Here is a 24,602-nt window from a genome sequence, read left to right as displayed (position 1 = left end):
TACCATAGCAACCGCATAGTAACACCCTAGCAACCACCCTTAGTACCCTAGCAACCTCATAGCAACACCTTAGCAATAACCCCAAGTACCCTAGCAACCTCATAGCAACACCTTAGCAACCACCCCGAGTACCCTAGCAACTGTATAGCAACACCCTAGCAAAGACCCAGAATACCTTAGCAACAGCATAGCAACACCTTAGTAACCACCCCAAGTAGCGACCACATAGCAAAACCCTAGCAACCACCTTGATTACACTGACCTCTATCTATCTATCTATCTATCTATCTATCTATCTATCTATCTATCTATCTATCTATCTATCTATCTATCTATCTATCTATCTATCTATCTAAACTACTAAACTAAAACTTTCAAACTGAAAACTTTTAAAATTGCTTCAAACATTCTGGACCGGCTTTTTCAAGCCAACTTAAAGTTTGTCTCGACAAACTTTTTTCATCTAGTTTATTCCTGTGAATTTTCAGCATCTTCAGTGTCACATGATCTTTCAGAAATCACGTTTCCACAAAAATGTGATACATTTTTATAGGATTCTTTGAGGAATATAAAAGAACAGAATTCATTTGAAATAGAAATGTTTTGTAATATTTATAAATGTCTTTACTGATCAATTTAATGCATTCTTTCTGAATAAAAGTATACATTTCTTTAAAAAAAAAAATCTTACTGACCACAGACTTCTACTTAATTATTTCTGATTAATGTATTTCATTAAAATTTAATAACTAAAAAATTTAATAATAACAGTTCTTCTAAAAAAGTAAAGCTTTCTTTCAAAATGTTGTCAAACTCACTCTAGCATTAAAGGGGCTATATGTAAGAATTTTCATGTTTTAATCACTTTTTGTATTGCCAATGTCTGAACAGCTTGTAACGAAACTTAGCAAATGAGACCTTCCCTGACTTCCTAGTTTGTCTATGAAAGCTTGTTGACTGATTTTTATGTGAAGAAGGGTCATTTTCGCTGGGAAAATCCAAAGGATGTGATGTTTACACATGCTCCTGAGAACCTCTCCTCCACTCAATGACACATGAAACATGTATATAATGGTCAGAATAATGCAGAAAGAGCTTTTCTGTACTGTACTGTAATGCCAATGTGTCATGCAATGAAAAGCAATCAATTCAAGCTATAGTTTTACATAGCCAGATCTATATAGTCTACATACTCAAATATATACTTTATAATCAGTCTCTCAACAGACTGGTGAATTGCAGAGTTGGTGCAAACATATCCACATTGCTATGACCAGATGCTTTCTTAACTGCTGTTTTCTCACCGCTGTCAATTTTGTTGTGTGTTTATTTTGTTATTGAGAGGAAAGCGTGCAGCACACATTAACATATTCATCTAACCGTTGCTCTCATCTGTTCGTTAACAGTGTATCGCTGCAAAGGTATTTCTAACTTCTTTTAACTTCTAAACAAAGAACTTTGCCGTGAGTATATCGGGGCATTGAATCACATTTAGTCTCTTGTACATTACGTGTGCTGCTGCAGTTCACTTAACGGCCACCGGTGTCGCTAATAACAAGGGTTTCTGAATTCTACATACAGCCCCTTTCAAATTTAAGGTGAACAATTACAACTCGCCTATGGATGCTAATGCTTGTATTTCGGTGTCCATTCATTCGAAGCTCTTACCTGATGAGGCGCATCATGGCATGGCGTGAGGCGTAGTGCAGGGGTGTGTTGTGTTGATAGGGCTCCCCATAAGATGCATTGGGCTCCAGAGCCTCTTTAAATTGGGGGTTGTTGTCATAGAGTTGACAAGCCAGGCCTTCATCTCCACTGATAAGTGCTTTACGGAATTTGGTGGAGGTATTTCCCATGGCGGGAGTTGGAGTGGGAGCCGCAGAGCGGCCCACATTCAGTTTTCAGCACTCAGCCAGTGCGAGATTGGACGGGCCGCATACCGCAAGTCCTGTAAACACACCAACATGGTCACAGTCATTGCCTGCAATCTGTTATTCATGGCATTACATCATCATGGGATGTAAAATCAATGTGTAAAAATCATCAGCACTATTTTGCAATCTCTTTAAAAATATGACATCAGACAATCAGGCTTTGCTCTGAATGTGCTACATTATCTCTACGCCCACCACGAGTCCATTACCATCACCTCATAGCTTGAATAGTTTTAGGCTTAAAGCTGAATTATAAAGTTATGAGCCACAAGCATCCATATGGAAATGCAAAATTAACTAACTTATTTATGTAACGCCATATCAGCAAAGGCTATAATTGTGGCAATCTCAAAAGTTAATAAAATTAAAAATACTTATAATAACAATAAGATTTCAATTAATTGTATATAATCATTTAACAATATTATCTGTACAAACAAATTAAAATATTAAATAAATAAACAAACAACTATAATTAATTAGGGGTACAACAGATCACAAAACTGACGGTTCAGATCATATTACGAATTGAGTCACGGATCGGATCATTTTTCAGATCAGCCAAAAAAAAAGCATGGAAGGCAAATATTACTTTGCTTTCCGATTATTACTTAAAGAACATTTTACATACATTTACATCAGATAAAACTGCAGTGCCTCTTTTAGAAAAAAATAAAAATAATTTACTTATTTATTATTTAAATATTTATACATAATTGCATTTAATAAATAATAATATCAAATTTAATAATAACAGTTCTTCTAACAATGTAAGGATTTGCTTAAAAATGGTGTCAAACCAGTTTGCTTTCTGATTATTACTTAAAGAACATTTACATAGTTTGATACCATAGCTTTCTCAACTGTCTACGTTCGCTTAACTTAAAACGCCTAATAATAATAATACAAATAATAATAATGTTATATAAATCTTTCAATTTGATATTCAATAAAAATTCTAATATTTTCCCAAGAGAGCTTTTAAAAAAATGATTAAATGTACTTTCTGAATAAAAACATTGCCTAATATCATTTTAAGCAGGACATTTCAAACAAATATGTATTACAGTCAAGGAAGACTTAGACAAAATAAAAAAACATAAAGGTAAATCTTCTCCTTTCCAATAAATATACATGGGTAAGTCTTGTGTGACCAAATCAACATCTCATATATACATTCTGGTCATTTTCAAAAAGAAAACAATGTTAGGTAGGTATTTCATTTAAATGGATGCACTTCATATAATTTATTATGGACACATTCATCCCATACCATTTGCCTGGAAATGCAAAATCTTGCAAAAAAAAAAAAAAAAAAGAAAAGAAAATCATACACTTTTCCTCGTCCGTCATTGGACAGCCCCAACCAATATTTAAATTATTGGTTGAGATAACATTACTGTTTGTCACAATCAGATCAATGAAATGATCTTTCTGAACTCTGAACTGAATCAATGAACTTTTCTTGACACTGAGTGACTGAGTTGATCAATGAAATCGACTGCGGGGGGAGTTTGTGCTTAACCGGTTTGGGGAAAAAAACAAGCAAATGTCTTGATATTGTCAAAGCCCTTTTACAAAGTTTGATATTATTTTTGGGCTCTATTAGATTAGGTTTTCATGCTTTAATGTTCAAAAAACATTATTTTTCATATATTTGACATTGTTGCAGCTCCTCTCTTCCCAGTCTGTCAGTAACACGCTGCGTCCGAAATCGAATACTTCTCTACTATATAGTACATGAAAAACAGTATGTGAATTCATGTCTGAATTCATAGTTTTCGAAAAACAGTAGGCAAAAAGTACCCGGATTACCTACTACTTCCAGCGAGATTCTGAAGTGCGCATACGATGGACACTTTATTATCCCATGAGGCCACAGGAGAGGATTTGTGAATGGAGTTGAAGGGACGTAACTGACGCTGGTAGGTCATGTGACAGTAACAACATAGCGGATGTAGTACGTCCGAATTCATTCATACCACACGCATCCGTACTATATATAACATACTTTTTTTAAACGGTCCTAAAGTAAATTTAAATTCAACTCTGTTTAGTTCCTGTCTCTATGAAGCCCCTCCTTCTGAAAGCACAATGTGCTCTGATTGATCGGCTGGACCAGTGTGTTGTGATTGGTCAAGTGCTTCAAGCATGTTTGGGAAATGTCCCGCCCCTTACCATAACAGTGAGTTTAAACACTACTAACTCATCCAGGCCCCGCCCCTTTATTTTGCATATGCCTTTGGCAGGAATTATTTAAATGAGGAATATTGTGACGTGTTCGTTCCCGGAAGAAAACTCCAGACTACAATGGAGGCGTTTCAGGGAATTCAGAAACAGTGACACTGATATACAGAATAACTCAAACTGGAAGTACTTTGTAACTTGCAGACCTTTTTCATGCTCAAACAGCAACATTAGGAAGCATAGGACCCCTTGAGCACTGAAACATGTCCGTCTAGTTCGTTTACATGGAAAAACAAAACATACAAAAACGTGTTCTGTGTGAATGGCCCCTTATAAGCATTTCTGCTTTAGATCATATTAAACAGTAAAACAGTTTCAGCTTTAAATATAACTCATACAAAGCTACTGTACTTTTGTGGGAAAAATAAACAAGCTACTATCCAACTCACATAACTATGTTGTGGAAATCCCTAACGTAACAAAACAAAACCAGTCTGCTTCACAACATGCTAATTTGCATATGACCACATTGTGCAAATAACAATCTTGCACAGGGGCCCTTATCTGATCTAATCGTTACACTTTTTTCAAAACATTTACATCAGATAAAACTGCAGTGCCTCTTTTTGAAAGAAAAAAAAAAACATGTTCAAGTACACTGAAAAAAGAAACCTTTATAAAGGGTTACATGACCTAAGGGATCTATAATGTTTCATCAGCAAAACAACCAGCATCATGTCATGCTCTAATAAATCGACTTGAGAGGGTTGTGGGAGAGCAGAGAGTGGCAGCAGGTGCACTGATCGGGCATGAGCGAGTGGGAGCTGGGCGTTCAACCCACTTTTTAGGTCATTCTGTCTGCTCTGTTGTTCTTTTCCACATCATTTCACATCTCACTCGCATTCAAACGTCTGCGGAGTTAGATTAGAAACAATGCAACTCAGAAGGAACATTATAAATGCTAAACTCCGGTCTTGTGGTTGTTGTCGAACGGCTCATTTTCAGGTGGGACGTCTGAGAATGCAGAACAGATTAATTAAGAGCAGCACTTGGCAGGCACACAAAGAGAGGGAAACGTTTCAGTTCCACAAGCTTCCCCCACACTAGAGCTCAATCATTAAACATACTGTGTGTCCATTAATGGTAAAACTCCATTTGCATTCAATTTTACAGACTGTGGGCTACTTTTCAAACAATGCAGGCTTTGTGTTAAAAAGATGATCCTCCTTCACTTTTAACAATGTCTGAAACTCCAGGCTAATTAATTACCATGGCCAACAAGAACAGCATGCAGCAACCTGACATTTAAAGTGACAGTACCAAACCTGTATGAATGTCTTTTTTGCATGGAAGACCAAAGGAGGACTGACAGTCTCATTTAATGGTCACACTTTATAGTAGGAGGCCTTATGTATATACTTATTAAAATACACTTATTACGTACATATACATTGGTCATTGTGATAACATTTAAAGTACTTGCGTTTAATTGACATTTGTAGCTATACTGTTAAAGGTAGGGTAGGCAACTTTTTGTTATACTGTTTAAAATTCTCTTCACATCCTGATAGCAATCAATAATAGAAGTTGTCTAAATATTAAAAGTCAAGTCAAGTCACCTTTATTTATATATCGCTTTTTACAATGTAGATTGTGTCAAAGCAGCTTTACATTGATAACTGGTACATTATTTTGTCTGCACAGCAGCTCTTAAAGAATAGTGTCAATGCAGGCAGATCAAAGCACTGTTGAATATCAAATGTCAAGTCAAATGTCAAGTGTCCCCAACCAAGCAAGCCAAAGGCGACAGCGGCAAGACTCCAACAGGTGACATCAGGTGGCAAACAAGTGGCAAATAGGTGTTAAAATGGAGAAACTGGGGCCCAAAACAAGTACATATATCTTCTGTGGAAGTAGGGCCGGATGATTAATCGAAAAGTAATCGAAACCGAAAATTCAGAACCTCTAACTGACATAATTTTCCCATGTCGGTTATTTCATTTTTTTAATCCTGATAATACTTCCCCCTTAAAAACATACTACCGCATGTATAGCCACGTGACTCCACCCCATCCAGTCAGTGGCATGAAAGCAACACAGAGGTGAACGCCGGTTGAACACATAGTGATGGTGCGCGAGCGGTGAGCCTTGCGTCTTCACTAAACTTTGTCAGTTGTATTTGTTTTAAGGTTTACCAGCGATAAGGTATACAAGCGATTTTCGAAGACGATTGGATGTAGGGTGAATTCAGGGTGATTGGGACACTTTTTGCCATTGAAATGACTTGGAAAAAGTGTCCCAATCAACCTGAATTCACCCAATATTATTCCGAGCTACCGTGCTCGCGCAGCTGAATTGTGGCACGAACACTCATACAAACAGTAGCCGCGCAAAACGTGAAGATCGCGCGCACAGAGAGGAATGCAGAAACTAGTTGTCAGCGCTGTCCTGCGATTTATCTCAAAACTCATTATAGCATATATTTTTCTACTTTTGAAGGAACTATTTACAACCCACAGCTTCACAATTAATAGAGAGACGGTATGACTAATTCACACATGCAATCACTCTCATAACTGGTACTGTGCTAATTTATCTTTATCTGATTTACAACGAGCAGAAATCTGTAAGAAATGTTACAAACCATAGATAAAATAAATGCTGAAAGTGAGCTGTTATGTCAGATCACTCTTTCAGAAGAAAAAAATATCCCACCTTTAATAGTCAATCATATTTACAGTATAAACCTTGTTAGTGAACTATGAGGGCAAAAAACAAACAAACAAAATAATCGTTCGTTAATCGTAATCAACGTAAAATGTTCAATTAATCAAGGTTTTGATTTTAGGCATAATCGTCCAGCCCTATGTGGAAGTCTCAGGACTAAAAAAATGTTTGTCCAATCATTGCATTCGGTCAGATTTATGCATTTCTAGGTCAACGCTATCAACGACGAAATTAATCTGCAGCAGTCAGGTGGTACAAGTAAAAGCTCTGTAACTTGTTTACATTCATTATTATTGTAATGGAATGTGCTTTGAGGTAATTTAAAGCCGTCTCTCATCTTGTGAAGCTTTGTAGGCTCTGCTCTATGCGTTTATGTGTTTTGAAGGAGGCGTGGCTTTGCAGAGCGCTCTGAAGAGAGGTTGGGATCTAATGGTGTGTGCACACTTAAAGCGAATTTAAGTATTTGTGCAAGTAGATTGCATACAAAGTCAATGCAAAGATGCGAACAGATGCGTATTCGTGCCGGGCAACACGTATGACACAAATTGGGCGGCGCGATTGTTGCAAATGCGATGTTCACCTCATTTGCGTCTTCCGCGCAAGTTGAAAAATTTCAACTCGAGCGGAAATTCGCATGATGCGTTGTCACGCAAGCCAGTCATGAAGAGCTTATTGACACGTCCGGTTTGACAGTTCCTGGAGAAGATGGTGAAATTCACAGAGTTGTGTGTGCCTCTAGATGGCGCTGTGAACCCAGACACGTCGGCGTCTGGCTTTCTGGTGTATTTGGGACTCCCACAACAGGTACAGAGCAACAATAGTAGTTATCTCCAACATGGTTGATGACGGAAAAAAATGGCAAAAAGAAATGTTTTGTTTTTGAGGTGCGTGAAGACACTCCTCATCGTGCGATGTTTTTATTCGCGTGAATTACTCCGCGATGCGATAAGATTCCAGCGACGAGCAATTTGACTGTCCACACAAAATGAGAAGCAATAAAATCAATCAAAAACCACAGCCAATCAGAAGAGAGTGTGGGCGGGCTCTCTCGGCAAGAGCACAGCAGACACAATGAAATGGGCAAGTACATAGTAAAATTAATAAATATTACACCATTTAAACATTATTTAAAGTACATACGGAGTGACTGAACCAATCTTTGTCATAGAATACACTTGTTTGTTCACATTGTGTTGACAGTTTGAACATTCTTGTGCCCATTTATTTATTTTCAAGATCTGAGGTGAATAAGCCAGTGTTGTTTTCATTACAGCTAAAAAGCTGGGAACACAGAACGATATTCAAACTCACATCAGACGCTTTTAACATTAAAGTTGCTGTCCGTAACTTTTTTGTGTTCAAAATTTACAAAAATTATATAATGAGAATGTACAACATGAATCCATTTTCCAAACCTTGTTTTTGTCTTACCCTGAATCATTATGGTACACTTATAATAAGTGTTTATATTCTGAGTATTTCAGACCAGACTGGTAGGACCCGCCGCAGAGTATCACAGTAACTGCGTGACTCGCCATAGACATACACAGAGAAAAGTAGCTCCAGCTACAATGTTCTTCCGCAAGACGCATGCAGTTCTGTTTATTAACCACTAGAGGGCCAAAAATCACAGACTGCAGCTTTAAATAAAGCACATAAACAGTACCTGATATTATCATTGCCATACTTTGTGTTGCTGTTTCAGCCGCGACGTCGCAGAGAAATAGAAACCGTTTCTAAAATAGAATATTTGCGCATCGCATCTGGTTAGGACAAAAACTCTGATTAACATGGAACAGATACATTTTATCACATTTTGCAGCGTCACGTCGCGTCTGGTTAGGACACGGCAGTGCTTCCCACAGGTTTGAAATATACTTGCGGTGGTAGTCAGGTAAAAAATCCTCCTATTACCCACAAATATGGTCTACATGTGACAAACAAATAATGTGTGATTTTTAACAGTATTTTTATTTATTGAAATTAATTTTAATTACATAGCATACTATTATATTTCATTACATACTAATATTATGCATTATTATGCATTGTAAATTATGCAAAATTACAGCATTTAAATGGTTCTCCTTTTCCTATGTTCTCCTTGCTGTCATATAGTGTCTCTCTCAGCGAATGGGACACAGATTTTACTAGTAAAATTTATATAATGAATAATATATGTGTCAAATAATGTTCCTAGTCTTTTCTTCATTTGGGGGAGACTACAATAATTTACTATGAGTTAAATGGAAATCAAATTAAATACAATTTATTGTGTAACCAAAATACCAATAATGGCCAAAAGAAAAAACTTAGCGTGTGACTTAATTAATACACCGGGACTCTTATTTTGAAATGCCTAATCCTTCAGATTCTTACAACCGTATAAAACATTTTATATAAAGGCCATAAAGTAGACATTGTAATAATTCATCAACTTGAGTTCATTAGCAATCGCTTGGCATAAATCTGCACTTTTCATTGATTGAGAATCACTTTGAAGCAGTCTGAAGCACTGTTGCGCGTTCTACTAAACAGTTCTGACGTACACATAACGAGCAGGTACGAAATGACTAGTTAATCGATCGCGGATGGTTTCATCATCTTGGGCGGATATAAAAGTATAAGAGGCTAAAAATAATAAAAGCAAAAACGTGTCTCCAAATATACTTGGGCGGCCGTTATTATACCTGAGCGGCCCGCCCAAGTAAAGTCTATGTGTGGGAAGCACTACACGGTGTAACACGAAAAACAAGTAATCCCACGAGTAATGTGATGCTTCGCTTTTGGCTTTCAAAGCTAGCTTGCTATTGCTAGTCTCCCCAAAATTACCTACCCTACCTTTAACTTCACTCCTAACCATAACTCAACCCTTGACTCCTAATCTTACTCTTAAACCCAAACCTCAAACTTATTAGCAGTAAATGTGGGAATTTTCCAGAACATCATCTAGTTACACAGAAAACCCTTAGTCTTGTAGGTGTTAGTACATAGTAGTTAAGGTAATCTGATATAAAGTGTAAACTAAGTGACTATGGCTGACAAGCTGAACAACATCTCCTTTGTGTTCTTCAGAAGAAAGAGAGAGTTTGGAACAGCATGAGGGCGAGTAAATAATGACATAATCCTCCCTTTGAGTAAACTACTCCTTTATAAACACATAAACAGTTTATAGATTACTTGTGGTTTCAAAAAGAAAGCAATTACTTACAATATTCCAACAGCCACAAAAGCCTGAGAATGAAGATTAATGCTGCATTCTAGCTCTGTGAATTGCTTACTTGTTTTCAGTGGTGGTGAATTTCTCAGGAAGCATCTGTAACAACTGTCTAGGGATTAAACCAAAGCTCTGAAACTCTGGCTGTAGTTTTTCAAGGATGCATTTACTGTGTTGACAGCTGATCAGCTTCATCAATACCGGTCTATGACTGACAGACCGCTTGCGTTAGCGCTATCTAACAACAAACACATGTTTGATAAAGCAGAGCTTTAATTTTCCACACACCTAAGCTGGTCAATCGGAGATTTCGAAACCGAGTCTTGTTAATATGAGCGATCAACACACAAAACAATCATACACGTACCTCATCGTATCCATTAAGCGTTGACACATCAAATGAGCAGAGCTAGCGGCTTGTCAAAAGTTTATACAGACATTGTTATCAGGCAGCAGACCTTCGATCATGTTAGCGATTATGTAAAAAGAAATGATAAAGAACTGTATAATCATAGGGGTGGTGCTCGTGGCTGTGTTTGCTGGTCATGCTCTCATTTCATAGGACAATAATCTACGTCTCCTTCGCGGTGTTAACGGCAGATGAAGGACCGAGTTTAAGAGCGACTTACCGCCACCTACCGCAAAGGATGAGGCACAGCGCTGTCCACTTTGTATATTTACATTAAATGTTTTACACACGAATAAATTAATTTTTCAACAAAATTTTAATGTTTTACATCATATACACTTACATGAGATATCAGTACCCTTATAAATAGTTTGATTTATTTTTTTAAATTAAATAAACAATTATGGAGGCTCAAATCTTAAGAAATTATGAATAATTAATTAACTAATTAATAACTTGAAAAAAAAATACAATTAATTTAGTCCTGAATTTATTTTATTTATATATAATTATTATGTTTATTATATGTATTGTATTTTTTTTTATTTATTATTTTCTGTATTCATTTTTTTATATGTTATGTATTTTCATTTATTTTCATGTGAAATTAGCATAGTTTGCAGTTTCATTTAGAGTTCACAACTCTGTGCAAAATACATCATTAACTTTAGACTCCTCAAACGCAGAAGAAAAATTTGGTCACTGGAATAAATGGGTAAAATAACAGATTTAACATAATTGGCTCATTTGCGCCACCTAAAGGAACATTTTATATCGACTCCAAATTCGGCACATTTCAGCACTATTTCAAGCAGCAGTCAAAACAGGTCATCTGCTCCAACTGGATGACTTTAATTAGGATTTTTGCGCATTTTGACCCCCTTTGGACCTATTAACTATATAAAATGAGAAATAAATAAAATATTTGCTTTGGTTTATTACTGGAGGATCTTTAAAGACCCCCTGTGGTGAAAATCAAGATTTTAATGTAGTTTATATGTCTATGTGCTGTTTTTAATACGCTTTAAGACAAACCATGTCCAAATATAAACACCATTGCTGAGTATTTACTCCTTAGAAAACTGCAGTGAAAAAAGACAAACTCGCTACCTTGTAACCAATCAACCAATCAAAGTGCCTGTGTGCTTTAGCATATAATTAACAGCGAACTAGCAGGGGAGTCTCGAGAGAAGCCAGGTTATCCTGGTATATTTTTCTGTTGATATGATATTAATCATATTAATTAACGTTATGTGTGCAATATTGTAAAGTGCGGTAGCGTTTACCTCAGTAAGTTGACCGAGTGGATCTCTGAGCTGGCGTGAGCGAGTGGGGGCGGGGCTAATTTGCATATTAATTGAACCGGTGTATATTAAAGGATTAGTTCACTTTCAAATTAAAATTTCCTGATAATTTACTCACCCTCATGTCATACAAGATGTTTATGTCTTTCTTTCTTCAGTCGAAAAGAAATGGTTTTTGAGGAAAACATTCCTGTATTTTTCTCTTTAAAGGCTAGTGGACTTCAGTGGACCCCAAATGGTTGAAGGTCAAAATTACAGTTTCAGTGCAGCTTCAAAGCGTTCTTCACAATCCCAGACGAGAAATAAGGGTCTTATCTAGAGAAACCATTGCTCATTTTCTAAAAAAAAATTAACATTTTATACGTTTTAACCATAAATGCTCATCTTGAACTAGCTCTCTTCTTCTTCTTCTCTATTAGAATTCTGGCAGTGTAGACACTGCTAAGCGTGTTACTGCCCTCCACAGGGTCAAAGTTTGAACTAATTGTTATATACTTGCACTAGCATATTGAATATGACAATTTAGTTCAAACTTATCCTGTGGAGGGCAGTAATACACTTAGCAGTGTCTACACTGCCGGAATTCAAATAGAGAAGAAGAGAGCTAGTTCAAGATGAGCATTTATGGTAAAAACGTATAAAATTTTAAAATTTTTTAGAAAACGAGAGATGGTTTCTCTAGATAAGACCCTTATTTCTCATCTGGGATCATGTAGAGCTCTTTGAAGCTGAACTGAAACTGACATTTGGACCTTCAACCCGTTGGTCCCTGTTGAAGTCCACTATATGGAGAAAAATCCTGGAATGTTTTCCTCAAAAACCATAATTTCTTTTCGAATGAAGAAAGAAGGACATGGACATCTTGGATGACATGGGGGTGAGTAAATTATCAGGAAATTTTCATTTGAAAGTGAACTAATCCTTTAAAGGGGTGGTTGATTATGATTTCACTTTTTTAACTTTAGTTAGTGTGTAATGTTGCTGTTTGAGCATAAACAACATCTGCAAATTTACGACGCTCAAAGTTCAATGCAAAGGGAAATATTTACTTTTAAAGAATTCTCTTTTTAAGGACTACAACAAACAGCTGGTAGGGACTACAACGGGCTTCTTCCCAGGTTCCGTGACATCACTAACCCTAAAATTTACATAAACCCCGCCCCCGAGAACACACAACAAAGGGGGTGAGGCCACAAATGCAAGCAACATAAGTTATAACCGTAATTAAACTAAACTATACCTGTTACAACTTAATGCAGTATACGACAGAATATGCTAATCAGTGACTTTAAGATAGTTAACTCCACATCAGCTACATAAATTTATCCACTAACCATTCAGAAACGTCCAGTTTCATTCTAAAAGTTGTAACTTCTTCCTGAGTCTCTCCATCAGTGTCGACTCCGGTTTGATAAGACTGAACAGTTTCTGACATTTTCAGTGAGTCTTCATGAGGTAATCGGCTCTGCTAACACAAGCTCTTGAAACTCCGCCCTCTTCTTGGGAGCAGCAGCTCATTTGCATTTAAAGGGACACACACACAAACAGAGCGTTTTTGCTCATCCTCAAAAAGTAACAAATTTAACATGCTATAAAAACGATCTGTGGGGTATTTGAGCTAAAACTTCACATAAACATTCTGGGGACACCAGAGACTTATTTTACATCTTGTAAAAGTGTCATTATACAACCCCTTTAAATGAGGCAAGGGTGTAGAGTTACATTCAAGCTATTTTAAGGCATGAAAACTTTTTTTCACAGAAAAAAAAACATTTAAATAAGTCATTTTGGTGATCAAAGATGAGTTTTAAGGGATAAAATTATTGACAACAGGAGTTGACTCAAGGCATAGACCTACACATTCTCATGCCTTAAACCTGTTACGCCCTTTGGTCTATTTGCTTGCCTCCTCTTAGGAAAACAAAAGGAGAGACAGTGTGTGCAACGTACATGACCATACTATGATGCCGTGGATGGAGGTCAACCACGCTTTGACATTATCAATAAAACACAGTGCTGCATTGCTGTGATTTGCATCATTTATTATTTCACATACAGGTGTTTTGGGAAAGTTTCTGAAGAACCAACTGTCCCTCAGTACACTTCAAATAAAAAGACAACGACAACAAAACATGACAGATTGACAGAAGAAAAAAAAAACCCAGCAACAAAATACAACTCAGGTGGACATAAACGTATAAGTTCACTGTAAAACCCAAAGATATTGCCCGTTTCTGCTGACCCGCTTGTGCCTGGCATGCCCATGATTCATACAATAAACATTCAAGCCACAGGGCATACAGGAAACCTGTCTGAAGCTCACAAATGATTCTAACTAACAATAAGGAATAATGCCAATTATAAAAGAGGGGATCGTATAGCAGTTATGAAAACATGGAAGTCAAATGGACTTAGAAGATAAAATAACACTGAAATAATATATCGAAGAACATCTATTTTAGATTAAAAAAGCAACATTCACTACTTTGCAAACAACTGGTTTAGAGATATCATCACACATTTTAATAATCCATTTTCAAATGTATACAAGCAAACTGACTATAGCATCCACGTTTGCAAACTCATATTTCAATTTTAATAGCTAATCAAGGTTACCTCATAATCCTTTAATATCAGCAGGCTTAATCCGCTGCGTAACTGTGACCTTCCATCTTTTGTTAATAGGTCGTGTCAGTAAACAATACTTTTATGCATTAATATGGAACCTGAAATATATATACATATGCCATCTGAGACCCCAGAACACTTGAATGTGTTTGGTCACGTGGGTGGAGGATGATGTGGTTATGAGGTGAACAGGGAATTAGGGAGGATTTGGGAAGCTATTTTGGAAAATATTATCAGTCCCGTCTGGAGTGACTCACTTTGATTATTATTATGCCAAGAGCTTAGTATCGTTGATTATTTTACAGTAAGATACTCAGATCTAAAGCTGGTTATGTGCGTTTGTTGTAAAAGGTTTATTTTAAAGAAGCTTATTATACATGTTCTTGCATTGTGTAATTAAATCACCTAATTTTGCATATAGACTTTGTGTCAGATTTCTTATTCCATGAAAAACGAGGCATACCGGAAGATTCGAATGAGTAGTTTATTTGCTAAAACAAACAAACAAACAAAAGTATGAGTTGCAGCATCCCGACGAAGCCCCACCGCAGGCATGCACCATGAGACCAGCATGCAGAGCAGCGTGACGCGAGTCACTCCAGACAGCACCGGCTCTCACTAACTTCCTCCACCACCACAGATTTGCAGCATCTGAACTGTCTCCCAAGTTCTGCTACAGAGCCGTCTAGAAAAATGTTACCTTTCCCGCCTTGTTTGAGAGAAAGAGACTGATACTGAGATACTGGGAAACGGATTTAATGCTTACAGGAATGTATGATGAAAGTTAATGAGTCTTCCTTAAAGAAAAAAGTAAAGTTTCATGGGATACTATTGCATGTACGGATGCCAAATGTTGTCACTAATAATAATAATAATCACTTTTTAATGAGGTATGAAATTAGAAAGAAAGGCGTGAGATGACGTGGTGTTGCATGTTCACAGTATGTACAACTGAATGTTCATGCGCATGTATGGTTCGTGTTGTAGGGGATCATGGCTGTTTCCTGTGAGAGAATGGCAGGTCGGAGGTGAGAGGTCAGTGTCTAAGGGTCACAGTGAGTTAAGATTGAGGTCAGACCCGGGGCAACTGCTTTTCAATGAATTCCTTCACAGCAGACATCTCCTGTAAAGCCAATCAGAGAGTAGTATGGGTGTTAGAACAAATAATAACTACTGTAAAACATCGAAGATAATATTTTGCATGATTTCAGTTCAGACCTCATCCTATTATACATGGAGTGTCCTATTAAAAGGTAAGTTCACCCAAAAATGAAATTTCTGTCATTAATTACCTTCTTTCATCTTCGAAACACAAATTAAGATATTTTTGATGAAATCCGAGAGGTATATGACTCGTCCATAGACAGCAATGTAATAAACACGTTCAAGGTCCAGAAAGGTACTAAAGACATCGTTACCACTGCAGTCACAGTCATGTGACTGCAGTGGTTCAACCTTAATGTTGATGAGAATACTTTTTGTGTGCAAAAACAAAACAAAAATTCAAAATTCAACAATATCTTCTTTTCCCTGTTATTATCCTTACACAAGTGCCACAGTAAGCACAGTGAAGGCTTCTGTGTTTGCGTCAGAATGCCGGCTCAGTATTGGCCAAAGCTGATCACATGATCAGCACGACGCATACGTGTGATGCTGACGCAGGAGCCGGCCAATAATGAGTCAGCGTTCTTAGCACTGGATGCAAACAGCGTATGAGAATGACACAGAAGAGAAGATATTGTTGAACAAAGTCATTATTTTTGTTTTGTTTTTGCGCACAAAAAGTATTCTCGTCTCTTCATAAAATTAAGGTTGAACCACTGCAGTCACATGACTGTTTTAATGATGTCTTTAGTACCTTTCTGGACCTTGAAAATGGTGATTATATTGCTGTCTATATACCTCTTGAATTTTATCAAAAATATCTTAATTTGTGTTTTGAAGATGAACAAAGTTCTTGAGGGTGTGGAACGACCATGAGAGTGAGTAATTAATGACAGAAATTTCAATTATGGGTGAACTAAACCTTTAAGAACAGGAGTTTGCTTCTAAATCTTAGCAATATTTACACTACTGTTTAACAGTTTGGGGTTGATCAAAAGACAATAAATGAAAAGACAACTACTATAAAGACATTTACAATGTCTGTTTCAAATAAATGCTTTTCTTTTGCACTTTCTACTCATCAGAAAATGTATCATGGTTTCCACAAAAATATGAAGCAGCGCAACGGTTTTCAACATTGACAAGAAATGTTTCTTGAGCAGCAAATCGGCATATTAGAATGATTTCTGAAGGATCATGTGACACTGAAGACTGAAGCAATGAAAATTCAGGTTTGATCACAGGAATAAATTATATTTTAGTATAAAGTGAAATAAAAAACAGGTCTTTTAAATTGTAATATTTCACAATATTACTTTTGCTGTATTTTACAGTATTTTTGAGCAAATAAATGCCTTGGTGATCAGAGACTAAAATCAAAAACATTAAAAAAAAAAAACCCAAACTTTTGTTAATTTTGACAGTAATACACAAAGAACAACTAATCAAATGAAGACATATAGGTAGGTCCAAATTGAATCGAATGGAAATCTATGAAATCCTTCATAATAAATTTGCACATGGTAAAATGAGTTAAAATGAGGTTTCTGCGAATGCTACAGAAAGTCTGACCTGAGGACAGGAGCTATGCATGAGACCCGGGTAGCTGCGGAAGGTGACATTCTGTGGAGAGACGATGGTCTTGAGCTTCTCTGCTGTCATGGCCCCGAACTGCACCGGGATCATGGGATCCATCTCGCCATGACACTGCAGAATGGGAGTGCCCTTGTTTCCACTCCCACTTGCAGCCTAATGGAGAAAAAAGCAGATACATATTGGATTACATATATATTAGGGCTGGGTATTGACATAAAATCGATTCACAAGCGTACGATTTCAAATTAAATTCAGATATCGATTCAATGCTGATTAATTTGGATATATATCATGTAGCCTACATTACATGTCTGATTTGTAGACAAACATTTAAAATTGCACATGAGGCAGTTTTTATAATAATAAATTACGTTTCTATTCCAATTCGCTTTTTGAAATATAAACATTTAAACAGTGGCTGATTTATTCAAACATATTAAATATTGAAGATTAGGGTTAACTAATAATATAAAGAATATAGTGCATATATTTAGCAAAATGCACCTCTCTAGAGTTTTTAATTAAACAAATATCAGGCTATGTAAATTGAACAGCTTTCCTGAGGTAAATATAACTAAGTGACAAGATGTTTTATTGATGAATTTCCATGGTTTAAACACTGATTGAGCGATTACATGATACATATTTCAGTGAGTTGTACTGTTTATTTCAACATACTTTCTGATGTTCATTCATGTTTATTTCATGCTATAACTAGTAGTAAAGAGGAAGAGATGATCCGTTCACATGCGCTTCGCTTGAACTGAGGCGCTTTATTTATTATTTGAATTTCAATATAAAATTGACAGAATTTTGTTTCATATCAAAAGTAACAAAACATAAAGCTTATTGCAATTTATTGGATGGGAGGCGCGCTACAAATAATGTTTAGTGAAGTTTTGTTCATGCATCACCTGAAAATAGCCATAGACCTATTTTTGGGATTTAAGAATGAATATCAGTTTATATTTTTACCCCAGCCCTAATATATATATATGTTATATACACACATACACACACACACATATTCTCACACAAACTCCAACACTGCTGACTGTCTTGTACCTGTGGGAAAGTCTTGTGAAGTGGAAGCCAACAACTAAGTCCAATAACACCCGCTAGTTGCTGCTGAGAGGTCAGAGCGGTGTAGAGAGACAGAGCTCCACCCTGAACATCACACAACACAGCAGGAACTGAAGATCATCTGCAGTCAGCAATTTAAATGATAGTACAAACTTTCAGGATGGATCACTTACCTGAGAGAAGCCACCAAGAATAATACGATTGGATGGTATACCATTCTTTACCTCGTGATCAATGATGGCCTTTACTGTTGAAGAGAGGGAGCGGTCTATATTTAGTGCCACATAATCTAAGTTTAAGCATATAACAATATTCTCTCACATTACATGTCTCCCTCATAAACTTGATGCATTTCTTCATGTGGTTTTACATTCGCTGACACAGACTAAGCCAATTTTTGGATGTTTTCAAGTCTCGGACAGCTTATGCTGTATTCAGGAAACTGCACCAATGTGAATGTGTGTCCAAAAACAAATTTTGCTCACTGTTCTCTGCTGCTCGCTTAATCCCTGCTTCATCCTCTGGGGCTTCTGGGCTTAAGCCCATCAGGTCAAACCTGAAAAGAAAAAAAAATTAGCCAAGAATTAAAGGGGCAATCCATAACTCCAAAAGTCCATTAGCGAAAATGCTTTTATTTAGCATTTTATTAATACAGTTTCCCCCATTTTATATTATATTATCTAAAACTATTAAAAAACAGTTCTGTTAATTGAAATAAATATTAGCTGAAAAATGTAAACTAAATGAAAATCTTTATTTTTATTGAAAAATAAGTTGAAGCGCTAAAATTATTAACTGAAGATAAATGAAAACTAAAACTTAAACTGAAATAAACCTAAATATGAAAATAAAATTGCTAAAAATTAAAATGAAAAATAAAAATATAAATATAAAAGTTAATTTAATAACTATTGATGAAACTATAAAACTAAAATAACACTGATTATATTATATAGTCGTATATGCTCATTAAGGCTGCATTTATTTAATAAAAAATACAGTAAAAACATTTAATATTGTGAAATTTCTATTTTAATATATTTTAAAATGTATTCTTGTGATTGCAAAGCTGATTAATATATTATATTATATTACTCAAAATAACAATTTGAGTAACATGACAACTGAAAAATTTAACATGAATTTAGTATTAGTATTTGGTTTACCCCTTCCTGCTTTAACTACAAGTATGTAACACCTGACTGTCTGTACAAAGAGTCACATGACAGTACAGAATCTGAAATGCTTCATTTACATCATACATTTCCTTTGTTTTACATTTTTCAGAATCATCAAACATGGTTTACTTTCAGGTTTAAACTTACATTTTAAATCCCCACAGCATTTTTATATAAATATACTATTATTTTAATGTTATGCGCAGCAGAGGCAACTTACCATGAGGGCATGGTCATCTTCATGTTCAGCGTTACAGGGATTCGGGGCCTAGAGTCAGAAAGTATGACAGACTCATTTGCAATAAACTAAAGTGAAACTAACAATAGTTCTTTATTGCACAACAACCAGTGCAACTAAAATGTTTTGCAATTCACAGTCTGTCACTTACGCGTGCGGGCAGATGTATTTGATGTACGGCAGTCTAATAGACATCATGGAATCAGCCCAGCCGTGTCTATAAGAAGTAACACGACAGGGTTATTTCCATGCAGGATGAGGGGCATTAAAAGATCCTGCGATAAGCAGGTAATGAACAGAACTTACCCTGTGTCACCCAAGCCATGAAGGAAGATCACCTGCAAAGTTAACAGAATATGATGTGAAATTAATCTCTGCAAAGAGGCCCGATTTCCTGTGTTCGATGCTGACTCTTGGTTATTTTATATGAAGATACCATCTCAATAGCAAGCTTGAGTTTTCTGTGAATCTATCTTCCAATAAAGAAGGAAGCAGATAGACTTTCATTCAGACTCTATTAAAGGCACAGTTGCAAAAATGAAAATCCTGTCTTCATTTACTCACCCTCACGTCATTCCAAACCCATAAGACTTTGGTTAATGTTTGAAATGCATATGAAGATATTTGTAATGAAAACCAAAATCTTAAACTCATCCAAAAAAGGTCATAAAGGTGTCATGAAATGAATCCATATGAATTGAACAGTTTAATCCAAGTCTTATGAAGAAATATGATTGCTTTATATGCTGAATAGATTTAATTTAGGCTTTTATTCACATGTAAACACACATGCATAGAGAAAATCACATATGCTAAACATGTCACAGTACATTTTTAAGCATCCGTGTTTCCCAAGCTCTATATATGTTTAGGAACCTGGGTGTGCTCTTTGATACCAATCTTTCATTTGAAAGTCATGTTTCTAGTATCTGTAAAACCGCCTTCTTCCATCTAAAAAATATATCTAAATTACGACATATGCTCTCAATGACAAATGCGGAACAGTTGGTTCATGCATTCATGACCTCAAGACTAGATTACTGTAACGCTCTACTGGGTGGTTGTTCTGCTCGGCTTTTAAACAGACTACAGTTGGTCCAGAATGCGGCAGCTAGAGTTCTTACTAGAACCAGAAAGTATGACCATATTAGCCCAGTTCTGTCAACATTACATTGGCTCCCTATTAAACATTGTATAGACTTTAAAATCTTGCTACTTACTTATAAAGCTCTAAATGGTTTAGCTCCCCAATATCTAAGCGAGCTCTTGGTGCATTATAGTCCTTCACGTCTATTGCGATCTCAGAATTCAGGCCAGTTGATAATACCCAGAATATCAAAATCAACTGAAGGCGGCAGATCCTTTTCCTATTTAGCACCTAAACTCTGGAACAATCTTCCTAGCATTGTTCGGGAAGCAGACACACTCTGTCAGTTTAAATCTAGACTAAAAACACATCTCTTTGCTCTTGCATACACATAACACATTATCAATACATTAACATTTTTCAAATCCGTTAAAGGATTGTTACGCTGCAATAATTAGGTCGGCCGGAACCGAGAACATTTCCTATAACACTAGATATACCTGTACATCAGAATAAGAATGGCATCTACGCTAATATCAGTCTCTCTGCTTATCCTGAGGTTTGCCGGGTGCTGGATCCAGGCCGTATCCAGATCAGATGGAGAACCTGTGTCTGGACCTGACTACAACGTAGCCCAGGAGACAATGGGCCTCCAGATCCAGTTCTGGCTGCATCTATAATTCAGATTTTTAAATCTCCGTATCCGCTTACATATATTTATATATAATCTATTTTTAATCTCCATAATAAAAATGTATAATTCAGATTTTGATCTCCATATCCATTTACATATATTATATATATCTTCCAAGGGGTTTTTTCCCTCCTAGGACTTTTTTCCCAGTGTTAGCACGCTGGGTTTTTCTCCTAGGGGGTTTTTTCCACCCCTGGGAGTCAGCCGACATTGGCTTAATGTAGCACCATCTTGTATATGTTACATATTACCACGCTTGCTTGTACAGCTTATTTTTAACCATTTCTCTTTTTTCTGTGCTCCTAATATGTAAAGCTGCTTTGAAACAATTACCAATTGTAAAAAGCGCTATATAAATAAATTTGACCTGACCTGACATATGTGCGCCGATCATTGTTTAGACGTAAATAAAAGTCTAAATGAAATCTGTTTAACATATAAAGCAACTGTGTCTCTTGGATTAAACAACTCGATTCTTGTTTTATGACCTTTTTTGGAGTTTTGGTTACCTGGAAACCTCTCAGATTTAATTAAAAATACCTCAATTTGTGTTCTGAAGAAGATGAACCAAAGTCTTTTGGGTTTGGAATAACATGACGATGAGTAAACAATGAGGGAATTTTTATTTTCAGGTGAACTAACCCTTTGAGGAAGCCTGTGTAATGCTTAATGAATCACTTGGGCAACTTTAGGTTTTAGTTAATGATTGGACTGGTGTCTCACCACAGCCGTCTCCTTCTCCGTTCCGGACACCGTCACGGCTTCAGCGAGCAGAGGTACAGACATATTGTTGCCACACATACAATGTGAGGAGTGCTTTAAGAAAAATACAAAAACAACAAGTTCAAGAGCAATCAGTACAACATGTTTATGCAAAATACAAAGGCCCAGGCAATAAATATTAGATAAATGGTTATTAAAGATACAAACCAGCGATTTTAGAAAGAAACTGTCAGCAGGCTGCAGAATGATTAACAAAAGTTGGTTTAATTACCAGTGTTGTTCAAGGATTAGTTCACTTCAGAATTCAAATTTCCTGATAATTTACTCACCCCCATGTCTTTCTTTCTTCAGTCAAAATGAAATTAAGGTTTTTGAGGAAAACATTTTCTCCATATAGTGGACTTCAACAGGGTTCAACGGGTTGAAGGTCCAAATGTCAGTTTCAGTGCAGCTTCAAAGAGCTCTACATGATCCCAGACGAGGAATAAGAGTCTTATCTAGCGAAACTATTGGTCATTTTCTAAAAAAAATTACATTTACATACTTTTTAATCACAAATGCTCATCTTGCACTGCTCTGCGATGCGCCACGCATTATGTAATCACGTTGGAAAGGTCATGTGTGACGTAGGCGGAAATACCGCAGTAGGGCGAAAAACTCAAATCTCATTTTCTCTTCCAACTTCAAAATCGTCGGACATCGTTGTTTTACCTTTTTTTGTAAAGGCCGTTTGACTTAGTCTTTGCACGTTTGCTTTGTAAACACTGGATCGGTACTTCCGCCTACATCACGCGTGACCTTTCTAACGTGATTACGTAATGTGTGGCACATCGCAGAGCAGTGCAAGATGAGCATTTGTGGTTAAAAAGTATATAATTTTGTCATTTTTTTTAGAAAATCACTGATCGTTTTGCTAGATAAGACCCTTATTCCTCGTCTGGGATCATGTAGAGCTCTTTGAAGCTGCACTGAAACTGACATTTGGACCTTAAACCTGTTGGTCCCCAGTGAAGTGCACTATATGGAGAAAAATCCTGGAATTTTTTCCTTAAAAACCTTAATTTCTTTTCGACTGCAGAAAGAAAGAAAAACATCTTGTATGACATGGGGGTGAGTAAATTCAGTAATTTTACTGAAAAAATCAGTAATTTTAATTCAGAAGTGAACTAATCCTTTAAAGTCATTTTAACCAGCAATTCATGCCCATCTAAAACTAAAAGCGCTTTACTGAAATCTAGACGAGGGAAAGAAAAAGTGAAAAATTACAGGGTTATTTAGTCTACTGGATAAGCGCTGACGCTTATGTTAATCATACACAGAGATCTTCATTTTCTACTGATGGCTGTGCGGATCACAAGTTTGTACTTGCAGACGTTCCCAGAAAACTGTTTCTAATGAAGCCTAAATGAAAACCACGGGTCACTGTTTTCCAGAAACCACATGACAGTGCTGAGAAATCAAATCTTGACAGCTGCAGGAGGCAAAACACTCCAGTTTAATGCTTTCATTAGTGGGTGACCCACAACTTTAAGCAAACACTTAGTTTTATGGGTTCAGCCTGTCTTCCTGGACTTTAGTAATGCATATGTTACCAAATACTTTTATTAAACCACCTGCTAATGATAAACACAAGAAGAAATGACTTTCCCCCAATGAAAGTGCATGGTGTTCTTATGCAGCACCAGTTTGAGCGCTTGTTACACAATGGCTTATTGATGCACATTAACAAATGACTGTATTGATCATCTCTAATGCGATCCTTCGCGTGAATACCACGATTATATATTCAGAAAGAACAGGAAAAGGGATGGGCAGTGAAAACAATAGAGAAACGGACGAAGCATAGCTCGATTTTTCCAGCCTGTCAGAATCAAGGACAGGATACATGTATAAATAAAGCCACTAGGTCGCTTCATTAATACTCGAGCGACATGATCGCAGCTTAATCCTGTTCCGCCTGTATTATTGTCTCAATGAATCCCCAGCCTCATAGATGGAGCTATCTGGATCTCTCACCCCCGCGATTAAGCTCACTATCACGCTGCTCAGCGGCACGATTGCGCCTTTATAGCGATCGATAAAGCCAAGGCCAGGGGGTAGACTAAATTTGAGGGTTCAGACAGAAAAAAAGCAGATATAAACAGCGGCCCACTGCTACAAATTTATTGACTCACCGCTTGCTAGCCCAGGTCACAACGGAACTTCCGCTCCTTCTGCCGGAGAGGGGCGGAGACACGGCGTCGTGACGTCGCCGCTGTTGTTCAACCGCGTGAGCTTAAATTTTACAAAGGCAGCGGTTTGTGGCTAGTAACATTTTTTTAAAGAGATTAGTTCACTTTCAAATTAAAATTTCCTGATAATTTACTCACCCCCATGTCATCCAAGATGTCTTTCTTTCTTCAGTTGAAAAGAATTTAAGGTTTTTGATGAAAACATTCTAGGATTATTCTCATTATAATGGACTTCAATGGACTCCAAACGGTTGAAGGTCAA

At 36.6% G+C, this 24,602-nt stretch overlaps 2 protein-coding genes across 2 annotated transcripts in view; both read right to left on the bottom strand.

Moving 5' to 3' along the window:
• The window catches only part of ankib1a (ankyrin repeat and IBR domain containing 1a), a 46,587-nt gene extending 35,928 nt beyond the window's left edge, over positions 1-10,659 (bottom strand). Inside the window, 2 exon segments of the mRNA XM_048201763.1 lie at positions 1,669-1,948; positions 10,433-10,659. Of these exon segments, the coding sequence (XP_048057720.1) occupies positions 1,669-1,856 (188 nt within the window). The 5' untranslated portion in view covers positions 1,857-1,948; positions 10,433-10,659.
• A 3,144-nt stretch (positions 10,660-13,803) lies between these two features.
• lypla2 (lysophospholipase 2) lies at positions 13,804-24,405 on the bottom strand. The gene is made up of 10 exons (XM_048201762.1): positions 24,284-24,405; positions 22,110-22,202; positions 19,912-19,943; positions 19,757-19,822; positions 19,588-19,635; positions 18,675-18,745; positions 18,363-18,436; positions 18,172-18,273; positions 17,083-17,259; positions 13,804-15,529 (listed from the first exon to the last, which is right to left on the bottom strand). The coding sequence occupies exons 2-10, from the start codon at positions 22,185-22,187 to the stop codon at positions 15,479-15,481; spliced, it is 699 nt and encodes a 232-aa protein (XP_048057719.1). The 5' UTR covers positions 22,188-22,202; positions 24,284-24,405; the 3' UTR covers positions 13,804-15,478.
• Between the last annotated feature and the right edge of the window lie 197 nt (positions 24,406-24,602).

This window comes from Megalobrama amblycephala, linkage group LG9, assembly GCF_018812025.1.
Source record: "Megalobrama amblycephala isolate DHTTF-2021 linkage group LG9, ASM1881202v1, whole genome shotgun sequence".
Lineage (NCBI taxonomy): Eukaryota > Metazoa > Chordata > Actinopteri > Cypriniformes > Xenocyprididae > Megalobrama > Megalobrama amblycephala.
The sequence above is the reverse complement of the archived record's forward strand: the minus strand, read 5'-3'. Positions and strand labels throughout refer to the sequence as shown.